This window comes from Bos taurus, chromosome 7 (genome assembly GCF_002263795.3).
Source record: "Bos taurus isolate L1 Dominette 01449 registration number 42190680 breed Hereford chromosome 7, ARS-UCD2.0, whole genome shotgun sequence".
Classification (NCBI taxonomy): Eukaryota; Metazoa; Chordata; class Mammalia; order Artiodactyla; family Bovidae; genus Bos; species Bos taurus.
The window spans coordinates 40,044,990-40,072,463 of record NC_037334.1 but is presented as its reverse complement, the minus strand read 5'-3'; the positions used below and the strand labels follow the sequence as shown (position 1 = coordinate 40,072,463).

Genomic DNA, 27,474 nt, shown 5'->3' with positions numbered 1-27,474 from the left:
CAGTGGCCACAGGACTGGAAAAGGTCAGTTTTCATTCCAATCCCAAAGAAAGGCAATGCCAAAGAATGCTCAAACTACCGCACAATTGCACTCATCTCACATGCTAGTAAAGTAATGCTCAAAATTCTCCAAGCCAGGCTTCAGCAATACGTGAACCGTGAACTTCCAGATGTTCAAGCTGGTTTTAGAAAAGGGAGAGGAACCAGATTGCCAACATCCTCTGGATCATCGAAAAAGCAAGAGATTCCAGAAAAAACATCTATTTCTGCTTTATCGACTCTGCCAAGCCTTTGACTGTGTGGATCACAGTAAACTGTGGAAAATTCTGAAAGAGATCGGAATATCAGACCACCTGACCTGCCTCTTGAGAAACCTATATGCAGGTCAAGATCAACAGTTAGAACTGGACATGGAACCACAGACTGGTTCCAAATAGGAAAAGGAGTATGTCAAGGCTGTATACTGTCACCCTGCTTATTTAACTTGTATGCAGAGTGCATCATGAGAAACGCTGGGCTGGAAGAAGCACAAGCTGGAATCAAGATTGCTGGGAGAAATATCAATAACCTCAGATATGCAGATGACACCACCCTTATGGCAGAAAGGGAAGAGGAATTAAAAAGCCTCTTGATTAAAGTGAAAGTGGAGAGTGAAAAAGTTGGCGTAAAGCTCAACATTCAGAAAACGAAGATCATGGCATCTGGTCCCATCACTTCATGGGAAATAGATGGGGAAACAGTGGAAACAGTGTCAGACTTTATTTTTTTGGGCTCCAAAATCACTGCAGATGGTGTTTGCAGCCATGAAGTTAAAAGACGCTTACTCCTTGGAAGGAAAGTTATGACCAACCTACATAGCATATTAAAAAGCAGAGACTTCACCAACAAAGGTCCATCTAGTCAAGGCTGTGGTTTTTCCAGTGGTCATGTATGGATGTGAGAGTTGGACTGTGACTAAATGGTTTGAACAACAAAAACGTTTATTTTGTCATGTTTCATGGTGATGGTGATGCAGATCAACTTCAGGACTGGTGAAGCAGACCAGTGGCATAGATGGAGACTTGGGATCACCCCTTGTTTTAGAGTCTTCCAGAAAAATAGAAACAATAGCAGGAGAGAGAAAGAGAGATTAGGTTATTATGAGGAATTGGCTTTCACAGTTATGGAGGCTGTCAACTTTTAAGATAGTCAGGGTGAATCAGCATGCTCAAGACCCAAGGAGAGCCACTGTTTTACTTTTGGTCCAAAAGCAGGAAAAAAACTGACATCCTAGTTTGAAGGCCATCAGACAGGGAGAATTCTCTCTTATGTGGAGGAGGGTAAGCTTTTTCATTCTATTCAGGCTTTCAACTAACTGGATGAGACCCACCCAAATCAGGGAGGGAAACCTGCTCTACTCAGTATACCAATTCAAATTTCATTCAGGGATAAAGAAAATGGGACATATAATAATAATGGAATGCTGCTGCTGCTGCTTAATTGCTTCAGTTGTGACCAACTCAGTGAGACCCTATGGACTGCAGCCTTCCAGGCTCCTCTGTCCATGGGATTCTCTAGGCAAGAGTACTAGAGTGAGTTGCCATGACCTCCTCCAGGGGATCTTCCCAACCCAGGGATCGAATCCTGGTCTCCTGCATTGTAGGCAGAGTCTTTTACCGAGGAATCTCCAGGGAAGCCTAGTAGAATGCTGCTGCTGCTGCTGCTGCTAAGTCGCTTCAGTCGTGTCAAACTCTGTGTGACCCTATGGACAGCAGCCCACCAGGCTCCTCTGTCCATGGGATTCTCTAGTCAAGAATACTGGAGTGGGTTGCCATTTCCTTATCCAAATGGAATGCTACTCAGCCATAAAAACGAATAAAATTTTGTCATTTGCAATGACGTGGATAGACTGGGAGGATATTAAGCTAAGTGAATTAAGTCAGACAGAGAAAGACAAATACTATATGATATCGCTTACATGTAGAATCTAAAAAAGAAAGCAAAGTAGTGACTATAACAAAAAAAGAGACTCACAGATATAGGGAACAAACTAGTGGTTACTAGTGGGGAAGGAGAATGGGGAAGAGACAGTATAAGGATAGGGGATTAAAAGCTATGAACTATTATGTATAAAATAAGCTACAAGGATATATTGTAGAGGGTTTCCCAGGTGGCACTAGTGTTAAAGAACCTGCCTCCCAAAGCAGGACTCATAAGAGATAGGTGTTCGATCCTTGGGTTGGGAAGATTCCCTGGCAGAGGGCATGGCAACCCACTCCAGCATTCTTGCTTAGAGAATCCCATGGACAGAGGAGCCTGACAGGCTACCCCTGTCCATAGGGTTCCAAGGAGTCGGACACAACTGAAGTGACTTAGCATGTACAGAATGTAAACCACCAAGAATGGACCCTAAATTAAACTATGGCCTCTGGATGATAATTATATATCAATATAGATTGTATGTTATTTGGAAATAGGGTCATTGCAGACATAGTTAAGATGGAGTAATATTGGAATGGGTGTTACCAAGTCCAAGCTCATACTGCTCACTGTATGACATGCCGATAAATTGAGAGATGAGTTGTGGGGGCAAGGAATAAGGACTTTATTTGAAAAGCCATCAGACCAAGAGGGGGTGGACTAGTGTCCCAAAGGACCATCTTAGAGATTTCAGACTTCCTTTATACTGAAAGGATGGAGTGTGGCTGATTGTTGCAGACTTCTTGGTGGTGGAATCCTTTGCTCTTGTACCTGTCCAAGTAGGTCTGCTCACAATGTTCCTATAAATCTCCAATAAGACAAACCTTATCCTCTGTTCTGAAACTTTCTGAATGGAAAAGTGTTATACCTTTAAAGGTCAGAGCCTTGAGAATGGGCTATCCTGCCTGTTTTAGGCTATAGGCAACATTCTTTTACAAAAGGTGCAGAGCCAGCATGACTAAGAATGAAAGTCGCTCAGTTGTGTCCAACTCTTTGCAACTTCATGGAGGTGTTCTCTGTCCATGGAATTTTCCAGGCAAGAACACTGGAGTGGGTAGCCATTCCCTTCTCCAGGGAATCTTGCCAACCCAGGGATCGAACCCAGGTCTCCAGCATTGCCGGCAGATTCTTTACCGTCTGAGCCACCAGGAGCACAAGGGTTAGAGCTAAAACAATAGATTCAGTATGGAAACAGATGTGTTCTGATGAAGGCAGAGAAGGAGTGATGTGTCTACAAGCCAAGGAACACCAAATATTTACCAGCAAACCATGAGAAGCTAGGTGAGACACATGGAAAAGATTCTTTCACAGCTCTTCGAAGGAACCAACCTTTTTGCTGACATTGATCTTGGACTTCTAGCCTCCAGAATTGTTGAGACAATAGATTTCTGTTGTTCAAGGCTCTCAGTTTGTGGTCCTTTTTATGGCAGCCCTAGCAAACTAGTACATGTGGACGTACAAAAATTTATTTAATCACTTTCCTACTTTGGACTTTTAAGGCCTTTCTTCAATCTCTTACTTTTAAAAATGCTGCAGTGAATGCCTTTTGCACACACTGTTCACTACTCTAGCATGGTGAATTTCTAGACCAAAACTGCCAAGGCAAAGGATGTATAATACTGTATGATATCATTTATATGTGGAATCTAAAAAGTAAAACAAACTAGTGAATATAACAACAACAACAACAACAAAAAAAAAAAACAGACTTATACAAACTGAGAACAAACCAGTGGTTACCAGTGGGAGAAGAAAAGGGGAAGGGCAAAATATGGGTGGAGGATTGGAGCTACAAACTATTATATATATATTTTTAAAAAGCTACAGAATATATTGTATAGCACAGAGAATATAGTTCAATATTTTATAATGACTGAAAATGGAATATGCAAGCGTGCATGCTAAGTCGCTTCAGTTGTGTCCAACTCTTCACGACCCTGTGGACCATAGCCCACCAGCCTCCTCTGTCTATGGGATTCTTCAGGCAAGAATACTAGAGTGGGTTTCTATGTCCTCCTCCAGGGAATTTTCCTCAGCCAGGGATCAAACCCGTGACTCGCATCTTCTGCCACTGGCACCACCTGGGAAACCAATTGTGAATCACTATATTGTACACCTGTGACATACAGTGTTGTACATGAGCTATAGTTTAATTAAAAGAATAAAAAAGATGTATGTGTGCGGATCCATACTGCCAAGTGCCTTCCCGGGACTTGGGAGAGTCTGCATTCCCTCCAATATTCAGGAGAAGGGCTGCTTCCCCCATTTCCATCACCACAGTGTTATCAAAATTTTGAATCTTTGGGACTTTCCTGGTGTTCCAGTGGTTAGGGGACATGATTTCAATCCCTGATCCAGGAAGATTCCACATGCCTCAGAGTTACCAAGCCCATGTGCCCCCAACTACTGAGCCTGTGCTCTAGAGCCCATGTTCTGCAACAAGAGAAGCCACTGCAGTGAGAAGCCCATGCCTCACAAGTACACGGTAGCCCCACCTGCTCCCACTAGAGAAAGCCCAGGCATAGCAATGAAGACTCAGCACAGCCAAATAACAACAATAAAGGAAATACTCTTATAACATCGAAATGCAGAACTTAAAAAAATATTTTTGTTTAAAATTTTGGATCTTTGCCATTCTGATAAAATAAAAATAGTATCTCTATGCAGTTTAGGTTTGCGTTTGTTATTATGAATCACTTGTCTGTACTTTCCTGTGAACCCATTTCTCTATCAGATTGTTGATCTTTCTTACCAGTTTTGGAGGAGTTTTCTGTGTATCAGGGAAATTTACCCTTTGTGATATATGATGCAAATACTTTTCCCAGTTAGCTATTTGATTTTTCATTGTTCTCATGGTGGTTTTAAAATAAAATGTTTTTGTGTATTTTGTGTAAAGTGAAGTGAATCGATCACTTCACTTTAATGGTTTCTGGGTTTTGTGTTAAACAACAGAGAATTGCTCATACTGGAATTGCTCCATTCCAGTATAATCTAGGAAATATCCTATGGTTCTTTCTTACGGAGGTGATAGCAGCAATGGTGGTGAAGGTTAGTGTGGGCATGTTTCACATTTAAGTCTTCGATGCGTCTGGAGTTTATCCTGATATAAAGCAGTGGTTTGAATCCAAACTTACGTTTTTCTAATACTTGACAGTTGTCCCCACACCACGTTTTCCCCACAGATTTGAAGTGAAACCTTTGTCAGATACTAAATACCCATGACTCTTTATGTCTACTTTTAGACTTTATGTCTCATAATTACACCAGTTTAATTATTAATATAATAGTGTTCTCTCATCACTTTTTTTTCAGGCATTTCCTAGTTAGAAACAAGCAAGAGCTTGTTCATTTTTTCACATGGACTTTAGAATCAATTGTGTGTTGCTGAAGAAAATTTTATTGCTATTTTTAATTGGGATTATTAGTTACAAATAAATTTAAATAACATAAATTTAGAAATAACATTCGGAGAAGGCAATGGCACCCCACTCCAGTACTCTTGCCTGGAAAATCCCATGGATGGAGGAGCCTGGTGGGCTGCAGTCCATGGGGTCGCTAAGAGTTGGACACGACTGAGCGACTTCACTTTCACTTTTCACTTTCACGCATTGGAGAAGGAAATGGCAACCCACTCCAGTGTTCTTGCCTGGAGAATCCCAGGGACGGGGGAGCCTGGTGGGCTGCCATCTATGGGGTCGCACAGAGTCAGACACAACTGAAGCGACTTAGCAACAGCAGCAGCAGAAATAACATTGTTCTGATGCTGAATCCACACCAGTGAACTGTGCTTTGGAGAATCTTTCCATAAAGTGAGTTAATCTTTTGTGACCCCTGAAGCAATGTAACTATTCTTCACATAGGGTCTTGCATGTATCTTGTTAATTTCTGGGTATTTGTCCTGAGTATTTGTTTCTATTGTAAGTATAAAATCTTTCCACTATTCTAATTCTAGTTTGTATATACGAAAACTATTGGTTTATGTATGTTAATTTGGAATCACACCCCTTACAGAATTCTTTTACTATTTATTCTAGTTTAGTTTTTTTTTTAGCTGAATCTCTAGGGATTTCCAAAAGTGAAATCTTTTTATCCACAAATAGGATAATTATACCCCTGTTTTCCAGCGTTTATATTTTGCTTTTCTTTATCCAGCTGCAGTGGGAAATGATGGTAGGAGGGCTGACATGTTTCTCTGGTTCTCTTCTCTGATTGCTTCCTATGTTTCTTGACTGTTCTTACCAACTATTGCCAAAAGATAGAAAATTGCACACTACTATGTATTGTAACACTGACTTATTTTTTTAAAGGAGGCTTGCTGCTGCTGCTGCTGCTGCTGCTAAGTCGCTTCAGTCGTGTCCGACTCTGTGCGACCCCATAGACGGCAGCCCACCAGGCTCCCCCATCCCTGGGATTCTTCAGGCAAGAACACTGGAGTGGGTTGCCATTTCCTTCTCCAATGCATGAAAGTGAAAAGTGAACGTGAAGTTGCTCAGTCGTGTCCGACTCTTAGCGACCCCATGGACTGCAGCCCACCAGGCTCCTCCATCCAAGGGATTTTCCAAGCAAGAGTACTGGAGTGGGGTGCCATTGCCTTCTCCAAAAGGAGGCTTAGTAAGAACTTAACTTATTAACAACAGAAAAGTTGAGGAGATTATAGTTCAAGGGGCTTCTCTGGTGGCTCAGATGGTAAAGAATGTGCCTGCAATGCGGGCGATCCAGGTTCGATCCCTGGGTTGGGAAGATCCCCTGGGAGAAGGAAATGGCTACCCACTCCAGTATTCTTGTCTGAGAATCCCATGGACAGAAGAGCCTGGAGGGCTACAGTCCATGGAGTCACAAAGAGTCAGACACAACTGAGGAACTACATTTTCAGAGTATCACAAAGAATAACAACATGGAAATGATAATATATAAAATCATTTGTGGACTTCCCTGGTGGCTTGGCTGGTAAACAGTTTGCCTGCAATCCAGGAGACCTGGGTTTGATCCCTGGGTTGGGAAGATACCCTGGAGAAGGGAACAACTATCCACTCCAGTACTCTGACCTGGAGAATTCCATGGGCTATATAGTCCATGGGGTTGCAAAGAGTCGGGCACGACTGAGTGACTTTCACTTTCAAAATTATCTGTAAAAAGCACTATCTAAAACTTGTAGATATAGAACATTTATAACTATCTGAAAAATATCTGAAAAGTGGCAATAGAAAGAAAAAGAACTTTACTAATATGTGATTAACAGTGATTGTCACTAGGTAACAAGATTAAAAGTGATTGCTTTTCCTAATTTTTCTCTTTTCCAATTTCACATAATGAGATGACATTATGTCATAGTGGGAGAAGGAGTTTTATTTTTAAATTTTGTAACCAAATTTAATGATTAAAAGTGTAATTGGAAGCCAGCCCCTTTGGGCATAGCTTGACATTAATCTGCAGTTGAACTACTCCAAAGGGGCAGATGACCCCTAAAAGGTGAATTCTGGGCAACATCAGCACTATATCTTTTGTCTTTCTAATGTGAGCAATGGGGAGCAGCTGTAAATACAGATGAAGCTGTGCTTGCTCTCCCACTGCTCACCTCCTCCTGTGAGACCCAGTTCCTAACAGGCCGTGGACCACTAATGGTCCATGAGCCCAGGGGTTGGGGACCCCTGTTCTTGGCTACTTTGCGGGGAAGCTCAAAAATCCCAATTCTCAACACATGTGTGTGTTTTTGCCTAAAACCACAAGACCTGAGAAAGTCCTGGGACTCTGTTCCTCCCTAAGGTTTGAAGCTGCCTGGTCTCTTCTATGAGAAAGCAAATCTCATACTAGTATGGTGCCAAATGGATCAAAAACCAATTGCTTCAAGGAAACCCCTTCTATTCCTTCTATTTACTCACATCTATAAAAAATGTTAAGAGGTATAGAAATTATGCCAAACATTTTCTTACTCTGTTAGAAAAGGCAGATATCTAGAAATGAGCAGAGAAAGGAGGGATATAGGCCAAATGGTAGGAAGCCACGCATCCTGTAAACAATGAGGGTCCTTGGGCAAACAAAGAAAAGCAAGAACCTCCAGACTGACAGGAAACCACACATTCTGGGGTGATAAGTGTAAGCAGATAAAGCTGGGAATTTCTGAGGTCCGAATGTAACCTGTTTCTCATTATGCCTTCATTACAATAAAATTAGCCTTACAGGTAAGAAGTTCCCGCCATGCACCTATGCCATGACACTTCTGATCAAGGCTTGTGCATGCATGCATATGAAATTGCTTCAGTCATGTCCAACTCTTTGGGACCCTGTGGACTGTGGCCTGCCAGACTCCTCTGTCCATGGGATTCTCCAGGCAAGAATACTGGAGTGAGTTCTGATCAAGGCTAAATAAGGACAAAAATCCCTCCTTCCCCTCTGGAAGATGGAGCTGTGATGAAAATTAGGAAATATGACCCCAAACCCCTTCCTCCCCAATGAATATTCTGTCCATTCATTTTGCCACTCCATATCACGAGCTTACTAAAGAAACTCGGCAGATACTCACCTAAGTCTGCCCGCTCTTCCTTTGAGCATGTACTGTGGCTTTGGCTCAGATGGTGAAGTATCTGCCTGCAACGCAGGAGACTGGGGGTTGATCCTTGTGTTGGGAAGATCCCCTGGATGAAGGGAATAGCTATCCATTCTCCAGTATTCTTGCCTGGAGAATTTCATGGACAGAGGAACCTGGTGGACTACAGACCATGGGGTTGCAAAAGCCTGCCACTCTATGGCTTAAATCCCTGCTTTGCTTTCTTGACCTCCTTATCTCATCGCTGAACTTTTTCTTCCAAAGGCAAGAAACTAGTCTCCCATAACAACTCTAGATACGTAAAATCCATCCAATTAATTTTCCTATATCATTGAATTGTTTAAAAATCCATCTTAGGGTTTCCCTGGTGGCTCAGTGGTAAAGAATTTGCCTGCCAACATAGGAGATATGGTTCAATCCCTGGTCTGAGAAGATCCCACATGCCAGGGAGCAACTAAGTCCATGTGCCACAACTATTGAGTCTGTGCTCTGGAGCCTGGACCCACGCACCACCAGCTACTAAAGCCCCCTCTCCTTAGAGCCCATTCTCCACAAGGGAAGACACTGAAATGAGAAAACCCAGGACTGCAACTAGAGAGTAGCCCTGGCTCCCTGTAACTAAAGAAAAGCCCAGGCAGAAAAGAAAATGGAGCACGACAAAAAAAGCATTTCACTTTTTGTCTAAGAATTGATAGTAGTATTTTGCAATATGTATACTTTAATAATCCAGAAAATACTTAGCACGAGAAAAAGCTGTAAATTTCTAATTTTGTTACAGAAATGCACAACAGGGTGAACAATAAAACTTGCATAAAACTTTTTACAATAGGATCGAATTCAATGATGTACTTAGAATGAAAATATTTTAGATTAGGATAAAAACTGTGAGGGACATAAAAATACAAGTTCGAGGAGAAAAACCAAAAAGATGTAAAATTTCTGATCGTTTAAAGTGGATGATAGTATCAAGTCGTCAGTTGTCTAGAGTCCTACAGATGCCTCTTAAAGAACGGAAAGCAGTTTTGTGTGTATCAGTATTCACAATGTGGCCTCAAAAACGAATTTTGTAATTACTTAAGATAAGGTATTTAGATGTTACTGCAAAAAGAAAGCATCGCTTTCCAGTCATCTCAAGCTGGGGTTTCAGGAGCCGACATCAGGGGTCACTGCCCGGCTTGAGCCACTGAAGGGTTGGGATCAGGTTTGATTCAGGGCTGCCCGGCCAGTAGCGCTTCTCTGCGGGTCTCTGTGGGTAGGAGCACTACGGCCACCGCGCCAGCCCCTCGAACATAGTCGGGCCCCTAAGTCCCCTTGTGCTCCTCCGCCCTCCCTCGTCCCTCCCCGAGGTACGTTAAGTACCCCCTGTGTACTTGAACCGACTTAGCTTCAAGTACATAGGTTCTTAGGTGTTTTTTCTACCGAGTCAGACGTTTGCTTTATATTGTCCGCCCTACGCCGCAAGTTAAAAGTCCTAGAAAACTGTGATCTTCGTGGGTTCGTCCCCAACGCGCGCCACGATGAGCACTTCACATTAATTTATAAATTAAATATATATATGTTATAAATATATGTGTTATATATATAACTGTAAAGGAACAAGTGCTCTCTAGCCGCGGATGCCTTCGCAGAGTGCCACTGGTCACGTGCCAGCAAAAAAGGCGCTATCATCGAGTCAGTCCTCCAGCCTCGTAGAGAGGACTCGGAAGTGCCCCAGAGCGGGCCTGGGTTTTTCCGGCCGGGCCGTCCGCGCTTTTGTCCCGCCGGCGGCCGGGCTCCCGCGGCGCCGCCACAACCAGTACGTGAGTCCGAGGCCGCCCGCGCTCCCGCCCTCGGCCCTAGCTTGCCACGCCCTTGCCTTCTTGGCCGGGTCTCGGCTATTCCTCGGATCTTGGGAGGGGTCGGGGAGGAAGCGCGCCCTCTCCCTACACACACCTTAGGAAGCGCATTGGGGAAGTAGAGGGGAGGGAAGACCTCGGGTCGGCCTAGAGGTGTAGGGTCCATCCCTGGAACATACCGGGTTCCTTGTGGGCCCCAACTTCGGCTGTCCGAGCGGGCCAGGGCTGGGTTGGGGCTGCCAGGTGTGTGGAGAAGGGCTGGGGCCCCCATACCCGTGTTTCTCAGCTCTTCGCTGCTGTCTCGGGCGAAAGGGGAACCCAGAAAATCAGTGCTTTAAAGAAAGCCCCCAGTTCTGCGCCCGTGGCAGTTAAGTTTGTCCCTGGGATTTGAGCGTGAATACGAGCTTTGGAAGGATCCCGAGGGGTCATGTTATTTGACCTCCCCGCCCCACACCTTTTTTGTTTTGTTTGGTGGGGCCGTTATGTTGAGACTACTGCCGCAGGTGTGGATCGAATCGCTGGGAGGCGCTGCCTGGCCTTCGCCCTAGGAGAGTTCACTTTCTGTACAGACCAGAGATCCGGGAAGAGGCTGTTTGTCGCTGACTCTCACAATGAGAGGGAATTGACTAGGTAGGGAGAAATAGGTTGAGGAGGCTTCTAGGGAATCCAGGCGTGGGGATGTGAAAGAGGAATGGAAGGCTGGGGCTGGCTGTGCTGCTCCAAGACGTTTGGATTAGGAGGCCACAGGAGTGTTTCCTTTTTGAAAGCAGGAGGATATTTCCTTAAATAAGTTTTTGACTATGTAATGTATTCATATGGTTCAGATATTAAAAATGTGAAAAGATATCAATGAAAAGATCTCCCTCTGTTCAGCCATCTTTCTAGGCCCAATCCCTTTAGAAAACCAACCACATTTGATAGATAATTTGAGTGTATCCAGTTTCTTTATGCAAACATATTGGCAAATTTGAATGTACTTAGTCCCTCCTTTTTTCACACAGGTGGTAAGGTACTGTTCAAAATTCTGCACCTTGCTTCTTTTACTTAATCTGTGTTAGAGGTCATCAGAACACAAAGCTTTTTTCTTTCTTTCTTTCTTTCTGTAAATACAGCACTGCAGTATAGGAGTGGCATGGCCATTGTTTGAATGTTTTTGTTGTTATTCAGTCACTCACTCTTGTCTGACTCTTTGTGACCCCATGGACTGCAGCACGCCAGGCTTGCCTATCCTTCACCATCTCTGGAGCATGCTCAAACTTATGGCCATTGAATCAGTGATGCCATCCAACCATCTCATCCTCTGTCATCCTCTTCTCCTCCTGCCTTCAATCTTCCCCAGTATCAGGGTCTTTTTTAATGAGTTGGCTCTTTCCATCAGGTGGCCAAAGTATTAGAGCTTCAGCATCAGTCCTTCCAATGAATATTCAGGACTGATTTCCTTTAGGATTGACTGGTTTGATCTCCTTGCAGTGCAAGGGATTCTTAAGAGTTTTCTTCAACACCACGGTTCAAAAGTAGCAGTTCTTCTGCATTCAGCCTTCATGATCCAACTCTCACATCCACACATGACTACTGGAAAAACCATAGCTTTGACTAGACGTACCTTCGTAAGCAAAGTAATGTCTCTGCTTTTTAGTATGCTGTCTAGGTTTCTCATAGTTTTTCTTCCAAGGAGCAATCATCTGTTAATTTCATGGCTGCAGTCACCATCTGCAGTGATTTTGGAGCCCCCAAAAATGAAGTGCGTCACTGTTTCCATTGTTTCCCCATCTATTTGCCATGAAGTGATGGGACTGGATGCCATGATCTTTGTTTTTTGAATGTTGAGTTTTAAGCCAGCTTTTTCACTATCCTCTTTAACTTTCATCAAGAGACTCTTTAGTTCCTCTTTACTTTCTGCCATAAGGGTGGTGTCATCTGCATATCTGAGATTATTGGTATGTTTCCCAGCAATCTTGATTCCAGCTTCTGGTTTATCTAGTCCAGTATTTCACATGATGTACTCTGCATAAAGTTAAATAAACAGGGTGACAATATACAGCCTTGACATATTCCTTTCCCATTTTTGAACCAGTCCTTTGTTCCATGTCCGGTTCTAACTTGCTTCTTGACCTGCATACAGAATTCTCAGGAGGCAGGTCAGGTGGTCTGCTTTTCCCATCTCTTGAAGAATTTTCCACAGTTTGTTGTAATCCACACAGTCAAAGGCTTTAGCATAGTCAAAGGCACATAGCATAGTGAAGCAGAAGTAGATGTTTTTCTGGAATTCCCTTTTTCTATGATCTAATAGATGTTGGCAGTTTGATCTCTGGTTCCTCTGCCTTTTTTAAATCGAGCTTGAACATCCAGAAGTTCTCAGTTCACGCACTGTTGAAGTCTAACTTTGAGAATTTTGAACATTACTTTGCTAGCATGTGAAATGAGTGCAGTTGTGCGGTAGTTTGAACATTCTTTGTCATTGCCTTTCTTTGGGATTGGAATGAAAACTGACCTTTTCCAGTCCTGTGGCTTTGGATGTTTTGGATGTACCATCATTTTATAAGATCTAGTAAGGCCATTTGGGTTGTTTCCAGTTTCTTTGTTAACTTCAAACTACGGAACACCCAGTGACTTTGTCCCAGGGCATATCTGAGCAAGAATTTTTAAAGAAGGGATTGACATGTCATACAGTGTTTGAAGAACAAATTAAACCAAGTAGCTTTTCTCTCCTGATACTTGTGTTTATGATACTTAGCCTTACAGTAGCGCAAACAACTGTCTATTAATGACACTCTTCAAGCCAGTCTTGCCCCTTTAGCTTCAGAAAATCTCTCAGTCCCCCTTTCAAAATCTCCTTTGCTTACCTTATTCCTTAGGATGACTAGGATTTTCTTCCCCATTACTAGGTATGAGAATGATCTATTTCATTTTTTACTTTAAGGAAATAATCACCCTTAATCATAAGGATTAAGCAGTAGAACCAACTTTTGTTAACCATTTACAATTCCAATACTTACAAACTAAATGCAATAACTAAAGCAGAAACCATACTTTCTTCCCATCTGCATAACACTTTTCTCACACACTCCTTAGTCTCATCTTTCATTTGTGCTATCCTTTCACTTCTTCTGAGACTGTAAGCATTTTGTGCTCATATTCGCTCTTATTTTCTCTTTTTCTTTCTTTTTTTGGTCACTTTCAAGTCCAGTATAATATCCAACAACTTAAGACACAGAATCTAGATGGTAGATTGATTTGTGGAATATGGTTGGTACTCTGAAAATCCTCAGTAGCTGCAGATGTGTTGTACCTGTTGCTTGTTGAAGTCTGTTGTTAAGGCGGGAATTTTCAGCCAGAGTAAGCCACAACTCCTCTCTTCTGAGTTGTCTAATCTCTTGAGAAGTGGCTCCTGACTTTACTGGGCAGGGATAGCAAAAATTAAGGACAGATTCTTACTCTCTGCATGAGCTTTTCCAGGCATTGGTGGTAGAACATGAATAATGTGAAGCACAGAAGTGCCCAGATGTTGTGGGTCCTATGTAATTTAGAAGGAGTGGATGTCTTACTATTGCTTAAACTTTTAACTTATATAAGTAGGCTATATGGATAGAACTAGTTTTCTCTCTGTTGAGAACTGATTAGAGAGGAGTTCCCTTTTAGCCTTGAGAACTTTTAAGAAATTAAACCCATCTGGCCCTCTTTCTGTGTAGGAATTGTGATTTTGAAGTGATTCCTTTCTTGTGTCATAGGGGACACATGAGCTAGCCACCACATCAGTATTGATTGGATTATAATAGTCTTCCAGAGTCTAGTACTCAGTTCTCTCTCCTCCTCAATCCATTCTCCCATTGCAACTAGAATGAGTAATCTTTCTTTTAATTTTATATTATGAAAAAGTGTAAACATAATAGGAAAGTAGAATAGTATAATGAACTTGGTATATCCATCATTCAGATTCAACAATTATTAGGATTCTGCTATATTTTTTTCCTTTTTCCCGTTTTATTTTTCTTTGTTGAAGTATTTTAAAGGAAATTCCAGACATTATGGCATTTCACCTAGCATAGTCTTTAAAAAAAAAAAAAAAAAAAACACTTCAAATGTAGCCAAAATGCCATTATCTCACACCATCCTAAATTAATTCTGATTCCTTGATTTTGTCTAGCAGGAATTGGCAGACTTCTGGATCTCTGATCTGTTTTTATATGGTCTGCAAGCAGAGAATGGTTTTTACATTTTAAAAGAAATGCTTAAAAGCAGGCCAAAAAGAAAAACAAGTGATAGAATTGTATGTGCCCCACAAAGCCTAAAATGTTTCCTATCTAGCCCCTTTAACCGCCTGATTTGATAGAATAAGTGATCTTCCAAAATGCATATCTGAGTTTTCCACTCCACCTAAAACTCCTCTGAATCAAGCCTGGACTCCTTAGTATGATGGGCAGACCCTGCTGCAGCCCTTATTTTTGCCCACCTATCCAGTTGTGCCTGCCATCGTGTGTTCCATACGTCCAGGGCATGGTGAACACCAACCCTTTGCATCTGCTCTTCTGTCTGCTGGAACTAGCCCTTTCTTCCTGAAGCTTTTCTTAGTTCTTTGAAGCAGAGTATGTCCCTTCCCTTTCTTCCCTCATCCATGCTTTTTGTCTGCCATTATTATCATATGTTGGTTATATTCCTGCTAGACTCTTCTACTAGTTAGCAAGTCTCCTAGTACTATCATTATGTTTTTGAGCTTTTCTGCTTGTGTTTTTGACTGACCTTTTCTTAGTCATCAATTTTTTTTAGTCAATTCATAATATGAATTCCATTGCCGACCATCTGCTTTCAGTGAAGATGCACATGTATATTGCCCTGTTTTGATTTCAGTCATTAAGAGGACTGGGTGGACTACATCAGATGATAGGAAAATCTGCTTCTCCCCAAACAGAGGAGGTTAAACAGGGCTAGAACAGGGAGACTCCTGGAGTCTGCCTAGGCCAGAGGTGTAAACAGTGAAGTACTTACAATTTCACACAGACCAGGCCAGGCCACAGCCAATCAAACAAGGAATCCCAGAGGACATGAAGGGAATTGAGAATTAGCCTATCAGAGGGGAAAGGGTCCAACCATCTGGGCCAAGGATTCTAAGTGTGGTGTCAGCAAGGGGTGAATTAGTATGGCCCCAGCAAGTTGCTCCAGCTGGTGAGATGCAGAAAGCTTTAAGCACCACACTGCTGCTGCTGCTGCTGCTGCTTCACTTCAGTCGTGTCCAACTCTGTGCGACCCCATAGTCGGCAGCCCACCAGGCTCTCCCGTCCCTGGGATTCTCCAGGCAAGAACACTGGAGTGGGTTGCCATTTCCTTCTCCAATGCATGGAAGTGAAAAGTGAAAGTGAAGTCGCTCAGTCGTGTCCGACTCTTAGTGACCCTGTGGACTGCAGCCCACCAGGCTCCTCCATCCATGGGATTTTCCAGGCAAGAGTACTGGAGTGGGGTGTCATTGCCTTCTCCACAAGTACCACACTAGATAGCCTTTAAACACTTATTGGGGAGGGCTCACATGTGCATTTTACAAAATTCTTGATAGTGTTGGAAGAAAAATTGCACAGGGTTAAGAATGAAGGTAGGGAGACTCTGGCAGAAGTTTGGAAGGGAATTTAGGAGGGCTTAAACTAAATTCTTGGCAGTGGGAATGGAGTTGGGGTTGAAAACTGTATAGGTGGTCTTAAATGGTCTTTTGGATGTGGAGTGGTGAGGGAAAGGGGAGAGCCCACTTCTGGTTTATTCAGAAGAAAAGACAGGTGGATATGAGACTCTAATTGAAGAAGGGGTCTGGGCCAGAGATGAGGCTCTGCAAGACAGCTTATAGGAGCCACACATATAGATGGGACTGCCTAGGAAAATTATGTAGAGTCAGAAGAGGAGAGGTTTCAGATGGAACAGGGGGCCAGAACATCCAAGGGTCAGCAAACTCAGGAGTCAGCACCTGGCCCTGAAGAAGCTAATGCAGCATGGCCTGAGTGGAATAAATCAGATTGAATAGATGTGGCATGTGGGGAGATGGGACTTGAAGACCACTTTTTCAATATGCAACTGTGGACAGGAGGCAGGATGGCAAAAGCAGTATCTGAAGGGGAAGGAATAGTTGAGACAATTTTAAATTTACACTTTAACATTTTTTTTCATTGGGAAGATCCCCTGGAGAAGAAATGGCAACCCAATCCAGTATTCTTACCTGGAAAAATTCCATAGACAGAGGAGCCTGGCAGGCTGTTGTCCGTGGAGTCACAAAGAGTCGGACATGAGTGAGCACACACACACACACAAACTTTTTATTGGGCATAATTTCCAATATACAGAAAATTTTCAATAATAATGCAGCAGAAACAACATTTTAAATCAGCTGTATTCCAATAAAAATTTTTAAAAGATAAAGAATAAAAAATAAATCCTAATAATTATCACGTATTTTTAATATAAATTTAAAACATTAAAAAACAGTGAAAAAAAAACCCTTTATTCATTCACCTGTGGTTAACTTTTTACTTCATTTTATCTTCTTTCTCTTACTGTTTCATGCATATCTATCTATTTTTCTAAACCATTTGAGGGTAACATACACATCATGGCCCTTTATCCGTAACACTTCAGTGTGTATTTATAGGGATATTCTCTTGCATAACTACAGTGCAGTTGTCAGCTTCAGTAAACTTAAAGTTATTAATGACTTTTGCCTGACTTACCATACATATTCCAGTTCCATCTGTTGACACAGTTATTTTTTATAACAGCCTTTACCTGCAGTACAGATCCAGTTGATAGCACGTATTGAATTTAGTGGTAAAATCTCTTCAGCCTGCTTTAATATGAAGCATTTCTGTAGCTTTTGTATTTTATGACAATGATACTTTTGAAAAATATAAATACCTTTTAGTAGAATGTTCTTTTTTTGGATTTATTTGATCTGATATTTATTTTTCAGTTCAGGTAATACATTCTGTAGGTGATGTGTCCTTCTCAGGGTGTCACTTCTAGAGTCACATGATGTTTATCTGCCCCCATTGGTGATACTAATTTAAGATGACCAGCCAAGCCATGGTTTAATCTCTTCACTATGTGATTACTATTTTTTCCTTTGCAGTCTGTGAAGGAGTATTTTAAGACCTTGCATATATACTGCTTCTCGTGAGAATTCCCCTAGACTTAGAATCCCTTGATAATTCTCCCCTGATCCAGTCTTTACTCTGATAGTTGCAGAATGCTGATTTTTTTTTTCTTCCAACTCTATTCCCTCCACATTTACCAACCAGCCCTGGCATTCTCCTCTAAACAGGAGGCCTCCCTTTCTCCCATTTGTACCTGTATGAACTCATGTAATTCTATTTACAGTGGTTTATAATTCTTGATGTAATTGCTATGAAGCGTAAATTCAGTGTTGAAGCTGGCTCTTGTGGTCTTGTCATATGCCCACATCATCTTTTTGTCATTGTTGAGCATTTTTTTATTTGCTGTCATAACGATGTCTCAGCTCATCTTATACCTATCCTGGCCCCAGCCTGGAATCCTCCAGGTTCATTTTAGTAGATAATGGTAGTAGAGTCCAAGAACAAGGTGCTGTATTGTGCTCATTCACTCAGATATTTTTGATTCTTAGCTTTTCAGCAAACAAAACTAGCGAATATATGTACATTTACACACATATACATACAAATATTGGAGAAAGAAATGGCAACCCACTCCAGTATCCTTGCCTGGAAAATCCCATGGGCAGAAGAACCTGGTGGGCTACAGTCCATGGGGTCTCAAGAGTCAGATATGACTTATTGACTACACCACCACCACCACATACAAATATACATACATATGAATGTACATTTATATAATGTGCACATTTGTATATAATTTAGAAATCATAAGTTCACAGTAATACCTCTGATTTGTCCCCACAGGGTCTTTCTTGTCTTCTCCTATTCCATATTATTATGTTCCTTCTTCCTCTAGGAGAGCTCTGGCTCCCAACTAAATCAACACATTTACTCAGTCTAGTAATAGATCTAAAACTGTTTCTGAATTGCTTTGCCTATAACACTACAGGAAACAAACCTTCCCAAACTAGTTAAGTTGTTTGCAGCTCTTTCCCACTGCTCACTCCAGCCTTCCCCAAACTGAGAGTATGTATTACAAAGTTACATATTATGTACCCAAGTGACATGGGTTAGTTCTTCCTTTTTTTTTGTTTCGGTCTTATATTTACCATATTCATGTAAAACACAAATGAGTTCATTGGTTCCCATTCACTTTATAGTTTAATGGCTTTCCCCCTTTCCCAGTCTTATTGATGTCATTTTATTTTTTGAATCTGCAAAACATTATCATGCTTCCATGAGTAAAAGCTATACAGAAAGCTGTAATCAGAGTGTTTCTTTCCCCTCTCTCTTCTGTTCTATTCCCTGACTCTATACCTTATAGGAAACAGCCTTCACTGTTTTGTGGATTTTCTCATTACTAAAAAGATAACAGTTATATGCTTGTTATTTTTTATTTTCCTTCTTACATAAGATGTAGCATATATGCTCTCTTTTGCTTTACAGCATATCCTGGAAATTGCTCCCTAACAATCTATAGAAATGTTCCTCTTCTTTTTAGTACTCCATTGTGTATATGTGCCATATACACCAGTTTTCTATGCTTGGACATGTAGATGATTTTCTAGATTTTGTAATTAAAAATAATGCTACAATGAATAACTTTGTGCACATATGCTTTTGTATTGTTGGAAGTGTATCTTCAGTGTAAATTCCTAGATGGGATTTCTGGATTGGAGTATAATGCATACATAGTTGTGTAGGTATTGGCAAATTTCCTTCAACAGAGGTTATGCCAATTTGCATTCTCAGTAATGTATGAGACTATCTCCACAGCCTCACCCAAAGAGTATATTTTTAACCTTTTGAATATTTGCCAATCTAACATGTGAGAAAGGGGATCTTAGTATAGTTCTCATTTGCATTTCTCTTATTATGAGTGAAATTGAAAACATGTTTAAGGACCACTTTAGTATTTCTTTATATGAATTGTTTGTTCATGTTCTTTACTCATTTTCTGTAGGATTTTTAGTCTCTTTAACTTTAAAACATTGTATATTAGAGATATTAGCCTTTATGTATATGTTGCAGATATTTTCTTCTACTTTGTCATTTATTTTTTTTGGGTTTTGCTAATGGTATTTTTTGCCATGCAAGTTTACTTTTATTTCTATGTAATCAGCTTTGTTAATCTTTTATTGCATCTGGGTCATAAAAAACTTCTTCTGTACTCAGGTTATAGAGGCATTCACCCATGTTTTCTTCTGGTGTCACTTTTTATTTTATTTTTTTTAGTGTCACTTTTTAATATTTAGAGTTCTGCTACATTTGGAGAGGGCTTCCCTGATAGCTCAGTTGGTGAAGAATCTGCCTACAATGCTGGAGACCCTAGTTTGATTTGCGGGTCAGGAAGATCGTCTGGAGAAGGGATTGGCTACCCACTCCAGTATTCTTGGGCTTCGCTTGTGGCTTAGCTGGTAAAGAATCTGCGTGCAATGCAGGAGACCTGGGTTTGATCCCTGGGTTGAGAAGATCCCCTGGAAAAGGGATAGGCTATCCACTCCAGTTTTCTGGCCTGGAGAATTCCATGGACTGTATAGTCCATGGGGTCGCAGAGAGTTGGACATGACTGAACAACTTTCACTTCACTTCACTTACATTTAGAGTTTATTCCTGTGAATGATGTAAAGAATGGATCTACTTCCAACACTATTAAAGAGACCATTTTTGCTTCATTAATTTGAAATACCACCTTTATCGTATACTTGATTCTGTGTATAATTGGAACTATTCTGGATTTTTATCCTATTCTGTTTTTTTATATACCAGTACCACACTGTTTGGGCTTCCCTGTTTGGCTGTTTGGTTCAGACAGTAGAGAATCCATCTGCAATGCAGCAGACCCAGGTTTGATCCCTTAGTCAGGAAGATCCCCTGGAGAAGGGAATGGCTACCCACTCCAGTATCCTTGCCTAGAGAATTCTGTGGACAGAAGAGCTTGGTGGGCTACAGTTCATGGGCTTGCAAAGAGTCAGACACAACTGAGCAACTAACACTTTCACTTTTCACCACACTATTTTAGTTATAACAGCCTTTGGAATATTTAAATAGTATGAGTAGTTCTCCTGCCTTACAGTTTTTCTTTTTCTCTTTTTCCACCCTGACAAATTTTGTGTTTCCCTGGCAATTTCAGGGGATTTGATTTTGTGTTGTAGAAAGTTGAACATCTTTCTCTTCTCAGAGCTGAGGGTGAGTAGAGGTGGAGGGGCCCAGATCAAAGGGAATGGGTGGAGCAGTGTCCCTCATGTGATAGGAGCAGGATTCAGAGCACAGATAAAAGGTGTGTTGCTATTGATGGTCTGGATTTCCAGTGACCACTCAGTAGCCCTCACATTTTAAATGGCATGACTGCTCTGCCCAAGGTTGTAAAGAAAGGGAGCATGGAACTAGAGTTGTGCCACCATTCTTCAGTGACTTCTAATGATCTCTTACCTGATATTACTTAATAGTCATTTTGTGAAGCCTTCTCAGATGAACTACCTTTTCATCTTCATTTTTTAAAATGTCTACCAAGTGATTCTTTATTTTAGCTTCCTGGTGATATTCTGAGTTCCTAGCTCCTCCTGTTCTATAAATGTTAATTCAGAGTACATTATTCACTCCTGTAAGCATAAATTGGATCATGAGTGCAGGTGTTTATATGTGTCCACTCCAGAGTATATATCTTACTTTTCTTTTATTGCCTCTGCTTTCTTATCACATGTTCACATAGAGTTTCTAAGTAGAATTACAGAGTACTGACCAAGGTGGGGGTCTGATACCCAGGTAAGAGGGAGGTCTGAATTTAAACTATGTCTAATTACAAATGTCTAATTGTCTAAGGTTGGGAGACAACTAAGTTAGAACTGTTGCTTCTGTTCTCAAGAGTCAGTCTTCTAGCAGGTGCGTGCTGACAGAGTGCCAGCTGTGTGTAGAGTGCCTTCAAGGGAATAAGGAGTCATTGCCTGGGCCTTAAAATCTGCTTTGAGAAGGAGTTTGTCTTTCCTGAGTCCTGTGGTTTATCCCCGGGTTCCAACCCTGATCCAATAACCTGATCTTGATTAAATAATGAATTAGGTGCTATAGCATATAGCACGTGACTGGCAATTAACCAAGTGACTGACAGTGTTCTCCATACCTTATGTATGTTATTTAATACATCAGTTCTATTGCCCTCATTTTACAGATGAGGAAACTGGCATAAAGAGCTTAAGTAGCTTTTTTGGGGCTCATACAGCTAGGTATTTATGCCTAGGCAGTATCATTTCCTTTGCTTGACAGTTTGTATTTTAGCTTCTGATCTTTGATATGCTCTGACTGCAGTTAGCCTGCTCATAAAGTGGGAATGAATGAATCTGCCTGGCAAGCCAGAATGTGTTCTTCCATGTAGAGTTCTTCCCTGACTAAACCACTCTCCAGGGTCAATGTTTTCTTGGAGAGGAAATCCAGGAGGCTATACCAACAACAGGCATCTGCAGCTTGTTTTCTTTCTCATCTCTGACATGACTGTCCTCATGATTTCATAACCAACTCCCCATTACCTCCACTCATGTACTGATTTCTCCTTTAGTTTTGCCAACCCTCTGCTGATTATGACTTCTTAGCTTTTGTCTTATTAATCTTTCTGTCTCCTGTTCTTCAGAGACTCGTTTGACCCTCTGTTTGCTTTTCAGAGACTAGGTGGCATTTTTCAACAAATGGTCAATGTTGCCTTTGATTCTGTGCATCACTCCAATCCATTTCAACTTGCCATCGTGGTAAGCTATTATGCAGGAATAGAAAACATCCCTGTTCCATTGGCAACCCAGGGCTTTAGCATTTTAACATTACTCCACAGGGGCAGAAATGTCGGCATGTCCATGATTGTATCCCTAGCCATTAAAAATGGTACCTATCACACCATATGTGGTCAGTAAACATTTGTGGAGTAAATGAGTGAATTTGGATATTAATTCCTTCAGTTTTTCTAAAGTGAAGGTATCATTTTCATTTTCTTGGTTTAGTGTCACATTTGAAGACGAGGGGCACTGAGGATGAGGAATCAACTGAAAAGTATGAAAATATTCGAAATGCAGAATCTGTGTGGCCAAAAGTGGAAGGTCTTCACAAGGATCATATGCAGGAGTCTAAGGTTGGTGAAACTTGTGATTGGGATAGCAAGGTAGAAAATCAGATGGACAAGCCTGAGGGAAAAAGAATGAAGGAAGACAAAAGTGGCTTCAGGGAAAAGATTGGCAAAGCCAGGAATACAGCAAATATAAAGACAGAACAGGAAGATGAGGCATCTGAGAAAAGCTTACATCTGAGCTCAAAATATGTTACACACCAGACTGTCCCTATAGAACAGAAAAACAGTGAACAAGTCAAATGTGTGGAGAGCATTAATGGAAACTCTCATCCCAGTCTACAGCAAAAAGCCAGTGCTGTTAAGAAATCACATAAATGTGATGACTGTGGGAAATCCTTCAAATATAATTCCCGACTTATTCAACATAAAATTATGCACACTGGTGAAAAACGCTATGAGTGCGATGACTGTGGAGGGACTTTCCGGAGCAGCTCAAGCCTTCGAGTCCACAAGAGGATCCATACTGGGGAGAAGCCGTACAAGTGTGAGGAATGTGGGAAAGCCTACATGTCTTATTCCAGCCTTATAAACCACAAAAGCACCCATTCTGGAGAAAAGAACTGTAAGTGTGATGAGTGTGGAAAATCCTTCAATTATAGCTCAGTTTTGGATCAGCATAAGAGAATTCACACTGGGGAGAAGCCCTATGAGTGTGGTGAGTGTGGGAAAGCCTTCAGGAACAGCTCTGGCCTTAGAGTCCACAAAAGGATCCACACAGGTGAGAAGCCCTATGAATGTGACATCTGTGGGAAAACCTTCAGTAATAGCTCTGGCCTTAGAGTCCACAAAAGGATTCATACAGGGGAGAAACCCTATGAATGTGATGAGTGTGGGAAGGCCTTCATTACCTGCAGAACACTTCTAAATCATAAAAGCATCCACTTTGGAGATAAACCTTATAAATGTGATGAATGTGAAAAATCATTTAATTATAGTTCTCTCCTCATTCAACATAAAGTTATCCACACTGGAGAGAAACCTTATGAATGTGATGAATGTGGGAAGGCTTTCAGGAATAGTTCAGGCCTTATTGTGCATAAAAGGATCCACACAGGAGAGAAACCTTACAAATGTGATGTCTGTGGCAAAGCATTCAGCTATAGCTCAGGCCTGGCAGTCCATAAAAGCATTCACCCTGGGAAGAAAGCCCATGAATGTAAGGAGTGTGGAAAATCATTCAGCTATAACTCACTTCTTCTTCAACACAGAACAATTCACACTGGAGAGAGACCTTATGTATGTGATGTCTGTGGAAAAACTTTCAGAAACAATTCAGGACTCAAAGTCCACAGGCGACTCCATACTGGGGAAAAACCATATAAGTGTGATGTGTGTGGAAAAGCCTATATCTCACGCTCTAGCCTTAAAAACCACAAAGGAATCCATCTTGGGGAGAAGCCCTATAAATGTAGTTATTGTGAAAAATCCTTCAATTACAGCTCTGCCCTTGAACAACATAAAAGGATTCATACAAGGGAGAAACCCTTTGGGTGTGATGAGTGTGGAAAAGCCTTCAGAAATAATTCAGGCCTTAAAGTCCATAAACGAATCCACACTGGGGAGAGACCTTACAAATGTGAAGAATGTGGGAAGGCCTACATCTCACTTTCAAGCCTTATAAATCATAAAAGTGTACACCCTGGGGAAAAGCCCTATAAGTGTGATGAGTGTGAGAAAGCCTTTATCACATACCGAACCCTTATAAATCACAAAAAAATTCATCTTGGGGAGAAGCCCTACAAATGCGATGTGTGTGAGAAATCTTTTAACTACACCTCACTTCTTTCTCAACACAGAAGGGTCCACACTAGAGAGAAACCTTATGAATGTGACAGATGTGAAAAGGTCTTCAGAAACAACTCGAGCCTTAAAGTGCATAAAAGAATTCATACTGGTGAGAAGCCCTATAAATGTGATGTGTGTGGAAAAGCCTACATCTCACACTCAAGCCTTATCAACCATAAAAGTACCCACCCTGGCAAGACCCCCTACACATGTGATGAATGTGGGAAAGCTTTTTTCTCAAACAGAACTCTTATAAGCCATAAAAGAGTCCATCTTGGGGAGAAACCCTTCAAATGTGTTGAATGTGGGAAGTCTTTCAGTTATAGCTCACTCCTTTCCCAACACAAGAGGATTCATACGGGGGAAAAACCCTATGTGTGTGATGGCTGTGGGAAGGCATTCAGGAACAGCTCAGGCCTCACAGTGCATAAAAGGATACACACAGGTGAGAAACCCTATGGATGTGATGAGTGTGGGAAAGCATACATCTCACACTCGAGTCTTATCAACCATAAAAGTGTCCATAGCGGGCAGCAGCCCTATAATTGTGAGTGTGGGAAATCCTTCAATTATAGATCAGTCCTTGACCAACACAAAAGGATCCACACTGGAAAGAAGCTATACCAATGTAACGAGTGTGGGAAGGCTTTCAATATCAGATCAAATCTCACCAAGCATAAAAGAATCCATACTGGAGGGGAATATTTAAGTGTGACAAATATGGGAAGTCATAGTGGCACATCACAGAAGAGAACTCATGAGGGAGGGAATGCTCTGGATGGGACCAGGATGAGCATGTCTCTGTAGGAGGCAGAGTTTACCAAGTATCAGGGAATGCAAATGGAAGAAAAACTTTATGAGTATTTGAGGTCCTTGTTCATGGCTTATAATTTACTCAGTATAAATGAAACCATGAGTAATTTCTTTTCTCTGTGATTTTCAGTCATAGCCAGCAAGGAAGGTCCCAGTGTTGAAGTAGGTGAGCCCTTATGGAATATAAAATATTTAGTTCATGCTGGGAATAAAACCCATCAAAGTGATGGAGTATGAAAAAAGCCTTCAAAATAAGTAGACATTTCTGGACTTAAGAAATACAGATGAGAAAAAGACTTCATTTAGAAGTCACATAGTCACCAACAGAAAGTTCATATATGGGTAAATTGTCTGAGTAGAAATGTAGGAAATTCAGGAATAGCTTTGAATTCCAGTTATCTGTTGGTCAGTGGACAAGATCCAAGAAGGACCTCCAATAGGCTAATTCAGGGAAAGGAAACAGGCTTCAGGGAATATAAATTAATATAGTAGTGGTCATGAAGAATAACTTTGATATAACTGATTTGGGGGAGTGATGGCAACTTGTGAAAATTTGGATTTCATTGTAGGAAATGTAAAAAGTATAGACTTATAAATCTTACAGAAAATAGGAGAGTCACTCAAATAAATTCAAGTTGAATGGACTATACTGTTGTAATGTTGTGATATACACTATTGAATGGATGAAACTTAAAAGATTTTCAAATAAACACCCTTAATGAATCATGAATGTGTGATAAGTGAAAATATCACACACACATTATGCTACAAATGAAGGGTTCTACCATGGACAGAAATTTAGCACATTTAATAACTAATGGAACACATCCTCAACATGCAGAAAGAATTGATTCAGGGATTCCTATGAATAGGAATTCTGAGCAGGAGGGCATTTCATTGCAGGACCTGAAAAGCTAAGTAGCTACCTGTTATTAGGGGATAGGAGAAAATTCCTGCTTCTTAACAATCCTGTTAAATGTTTGATTGTTTGTGTTATTGTAAAGATTCCATGCACTACATGTGTTTATTGTCTGTTGTAAAATGTTATGAATTTCTGTTCAGGGCTCACTCTCAGCCATGAAGAGCCAGATAGTTGTGGCAAGGTAAGGTGAAACTCCAATAAAGGAATTCTTCAAAAGTAAACAGGCTGTGACATACTTTAGGTGGAAGAACACACAGAGAGCCATTTGTGTGTCTTGTCTTTGTGGGGTAAGTTATACCAGATGCAGGCCAAGGAGGGCAGCAGGGGACTCATCCCTCAGGGCTAGTAGCTCAGCTTTCATGAGAAATTATGTGGTACCTCTACCAGAAGTGAAGATTGGATTGATCCTCATACTGGGGCTGGATAAAAACCACTAGGAGTGGACAGGTTGGGCAAATGAATGGTCAGTCATAAAATAGACTGTGTTAACTATATGTAAGATTGGAGACTTCCCAGATGGCATTGGTCATAAAGAACCCACCTGCCAATGCAGGAGACATGGGTTTGATCCCTCGGAAGATCCCCTGGAGGAGGGCATGGCAACCCACTCCAGTATTCTTGCCTAGAGAATCCCATGGACAGAGGAGCAGGGTGGGCTACATTCTGTAGGGTTGCAAAAGCTGGACATGACTGAAGCAACTTAGCACACATATATAAGACTATTAATTAGGTAACTCAAAGAATGAAAAGTGAGTCTTGAGAATTAAGTAACCTGCCCAGGAATTTTCCTGGTGGGGCTTATCAGTAGAGGCCAAATTCTAAGTCAAGTCTCTCTGGCTCCAAACTCCACTCTTTACAAGAGGACAGTGTTTAGTCAGTTTCTTGGTTCTCTCTAGGATTCCTGTTTTTATACACATAGTTTCCATGCCTCTGTTTAGAAGTATTTCTTCTACTTGCTTCCAAACAAGGTAAGTTTTGATGGTGGTGGGAGGGAGGGATGGTGGTAGAAAAGGGAGAAGGAAAGAGCATTTCTGTCACTCATTTCCACTTTGGAATGTCACAACCACACTTGGTTTTTGTCCTCTACCTGCAGCACTGACAAACCTGACCCTGTCCATAGACTTGGATTAGTTTATTCAGCAAATACTTGTTAAGGATCTGCTAGACACATCCATTGTTTCATGTGCTAGGCAGCAGTAGATAGAGGACAGTGGCCACAGCAAAACCACCCTAATGGATGCTGAACTAAACCTTGGGCTTTGCGAGGAAAGTGATCTCCACCTACTGGGAAACGAGGCACTAGTGACATCTGAGCAGGATACTGAATTGGGTCTTTTATTTAAGAGAATGGGAAATAGGATGGCCTGGTCAGAAGCAGCATTGGAAATGCCTGCATTGTCCAGAGGG

General features: G+C 41.3%; 1 protein-coding gene across 3 annotated transcripts; it reads left to right on the top strand.

The window, feature by feature from the left end:
- Positions 1-10,256: 10,256 nt before the first annotated feature.
- Positions 10,257-26,288, top strand: ZFP62 (ZFP62 zinc finger protein). 3 transcript variants are annotated; one of them, XM_015472162.3, is made up of 3 exons: positions 10,257-10,297; positions 10,841-10,967; positions 22,423-26,288. In XM_015472162.3, the coding sequence occupies exon 3, from the start codon at positions 22,536-22,538 to the stop codon at positions 25,137-25,139; it is 2,604 nt and encodes an 867-aa protein (XP_015327648.1). In that variant the 5' UTR covers positions 10,257-10,297; positions 10,841-10,967; positions 22,423-22,535; the 3' UTR covers positions 25,140-26,288. The 3 variants fall into 3 exon arrangements, with proteins under 3 accessions (XP_015327648.1, XP_002689077.1, XP_010805475.1); XM_002689031.6 differs by lacking the exon at positions 10,841-10,967; XM_010807173.4 differs by lacking the exon at positions 10,841-10,967 and having other exon boundaries at positions 10,257-10,301.
- Positions 26,289-27,474: the final 1,186 nt, after the last annotated feature.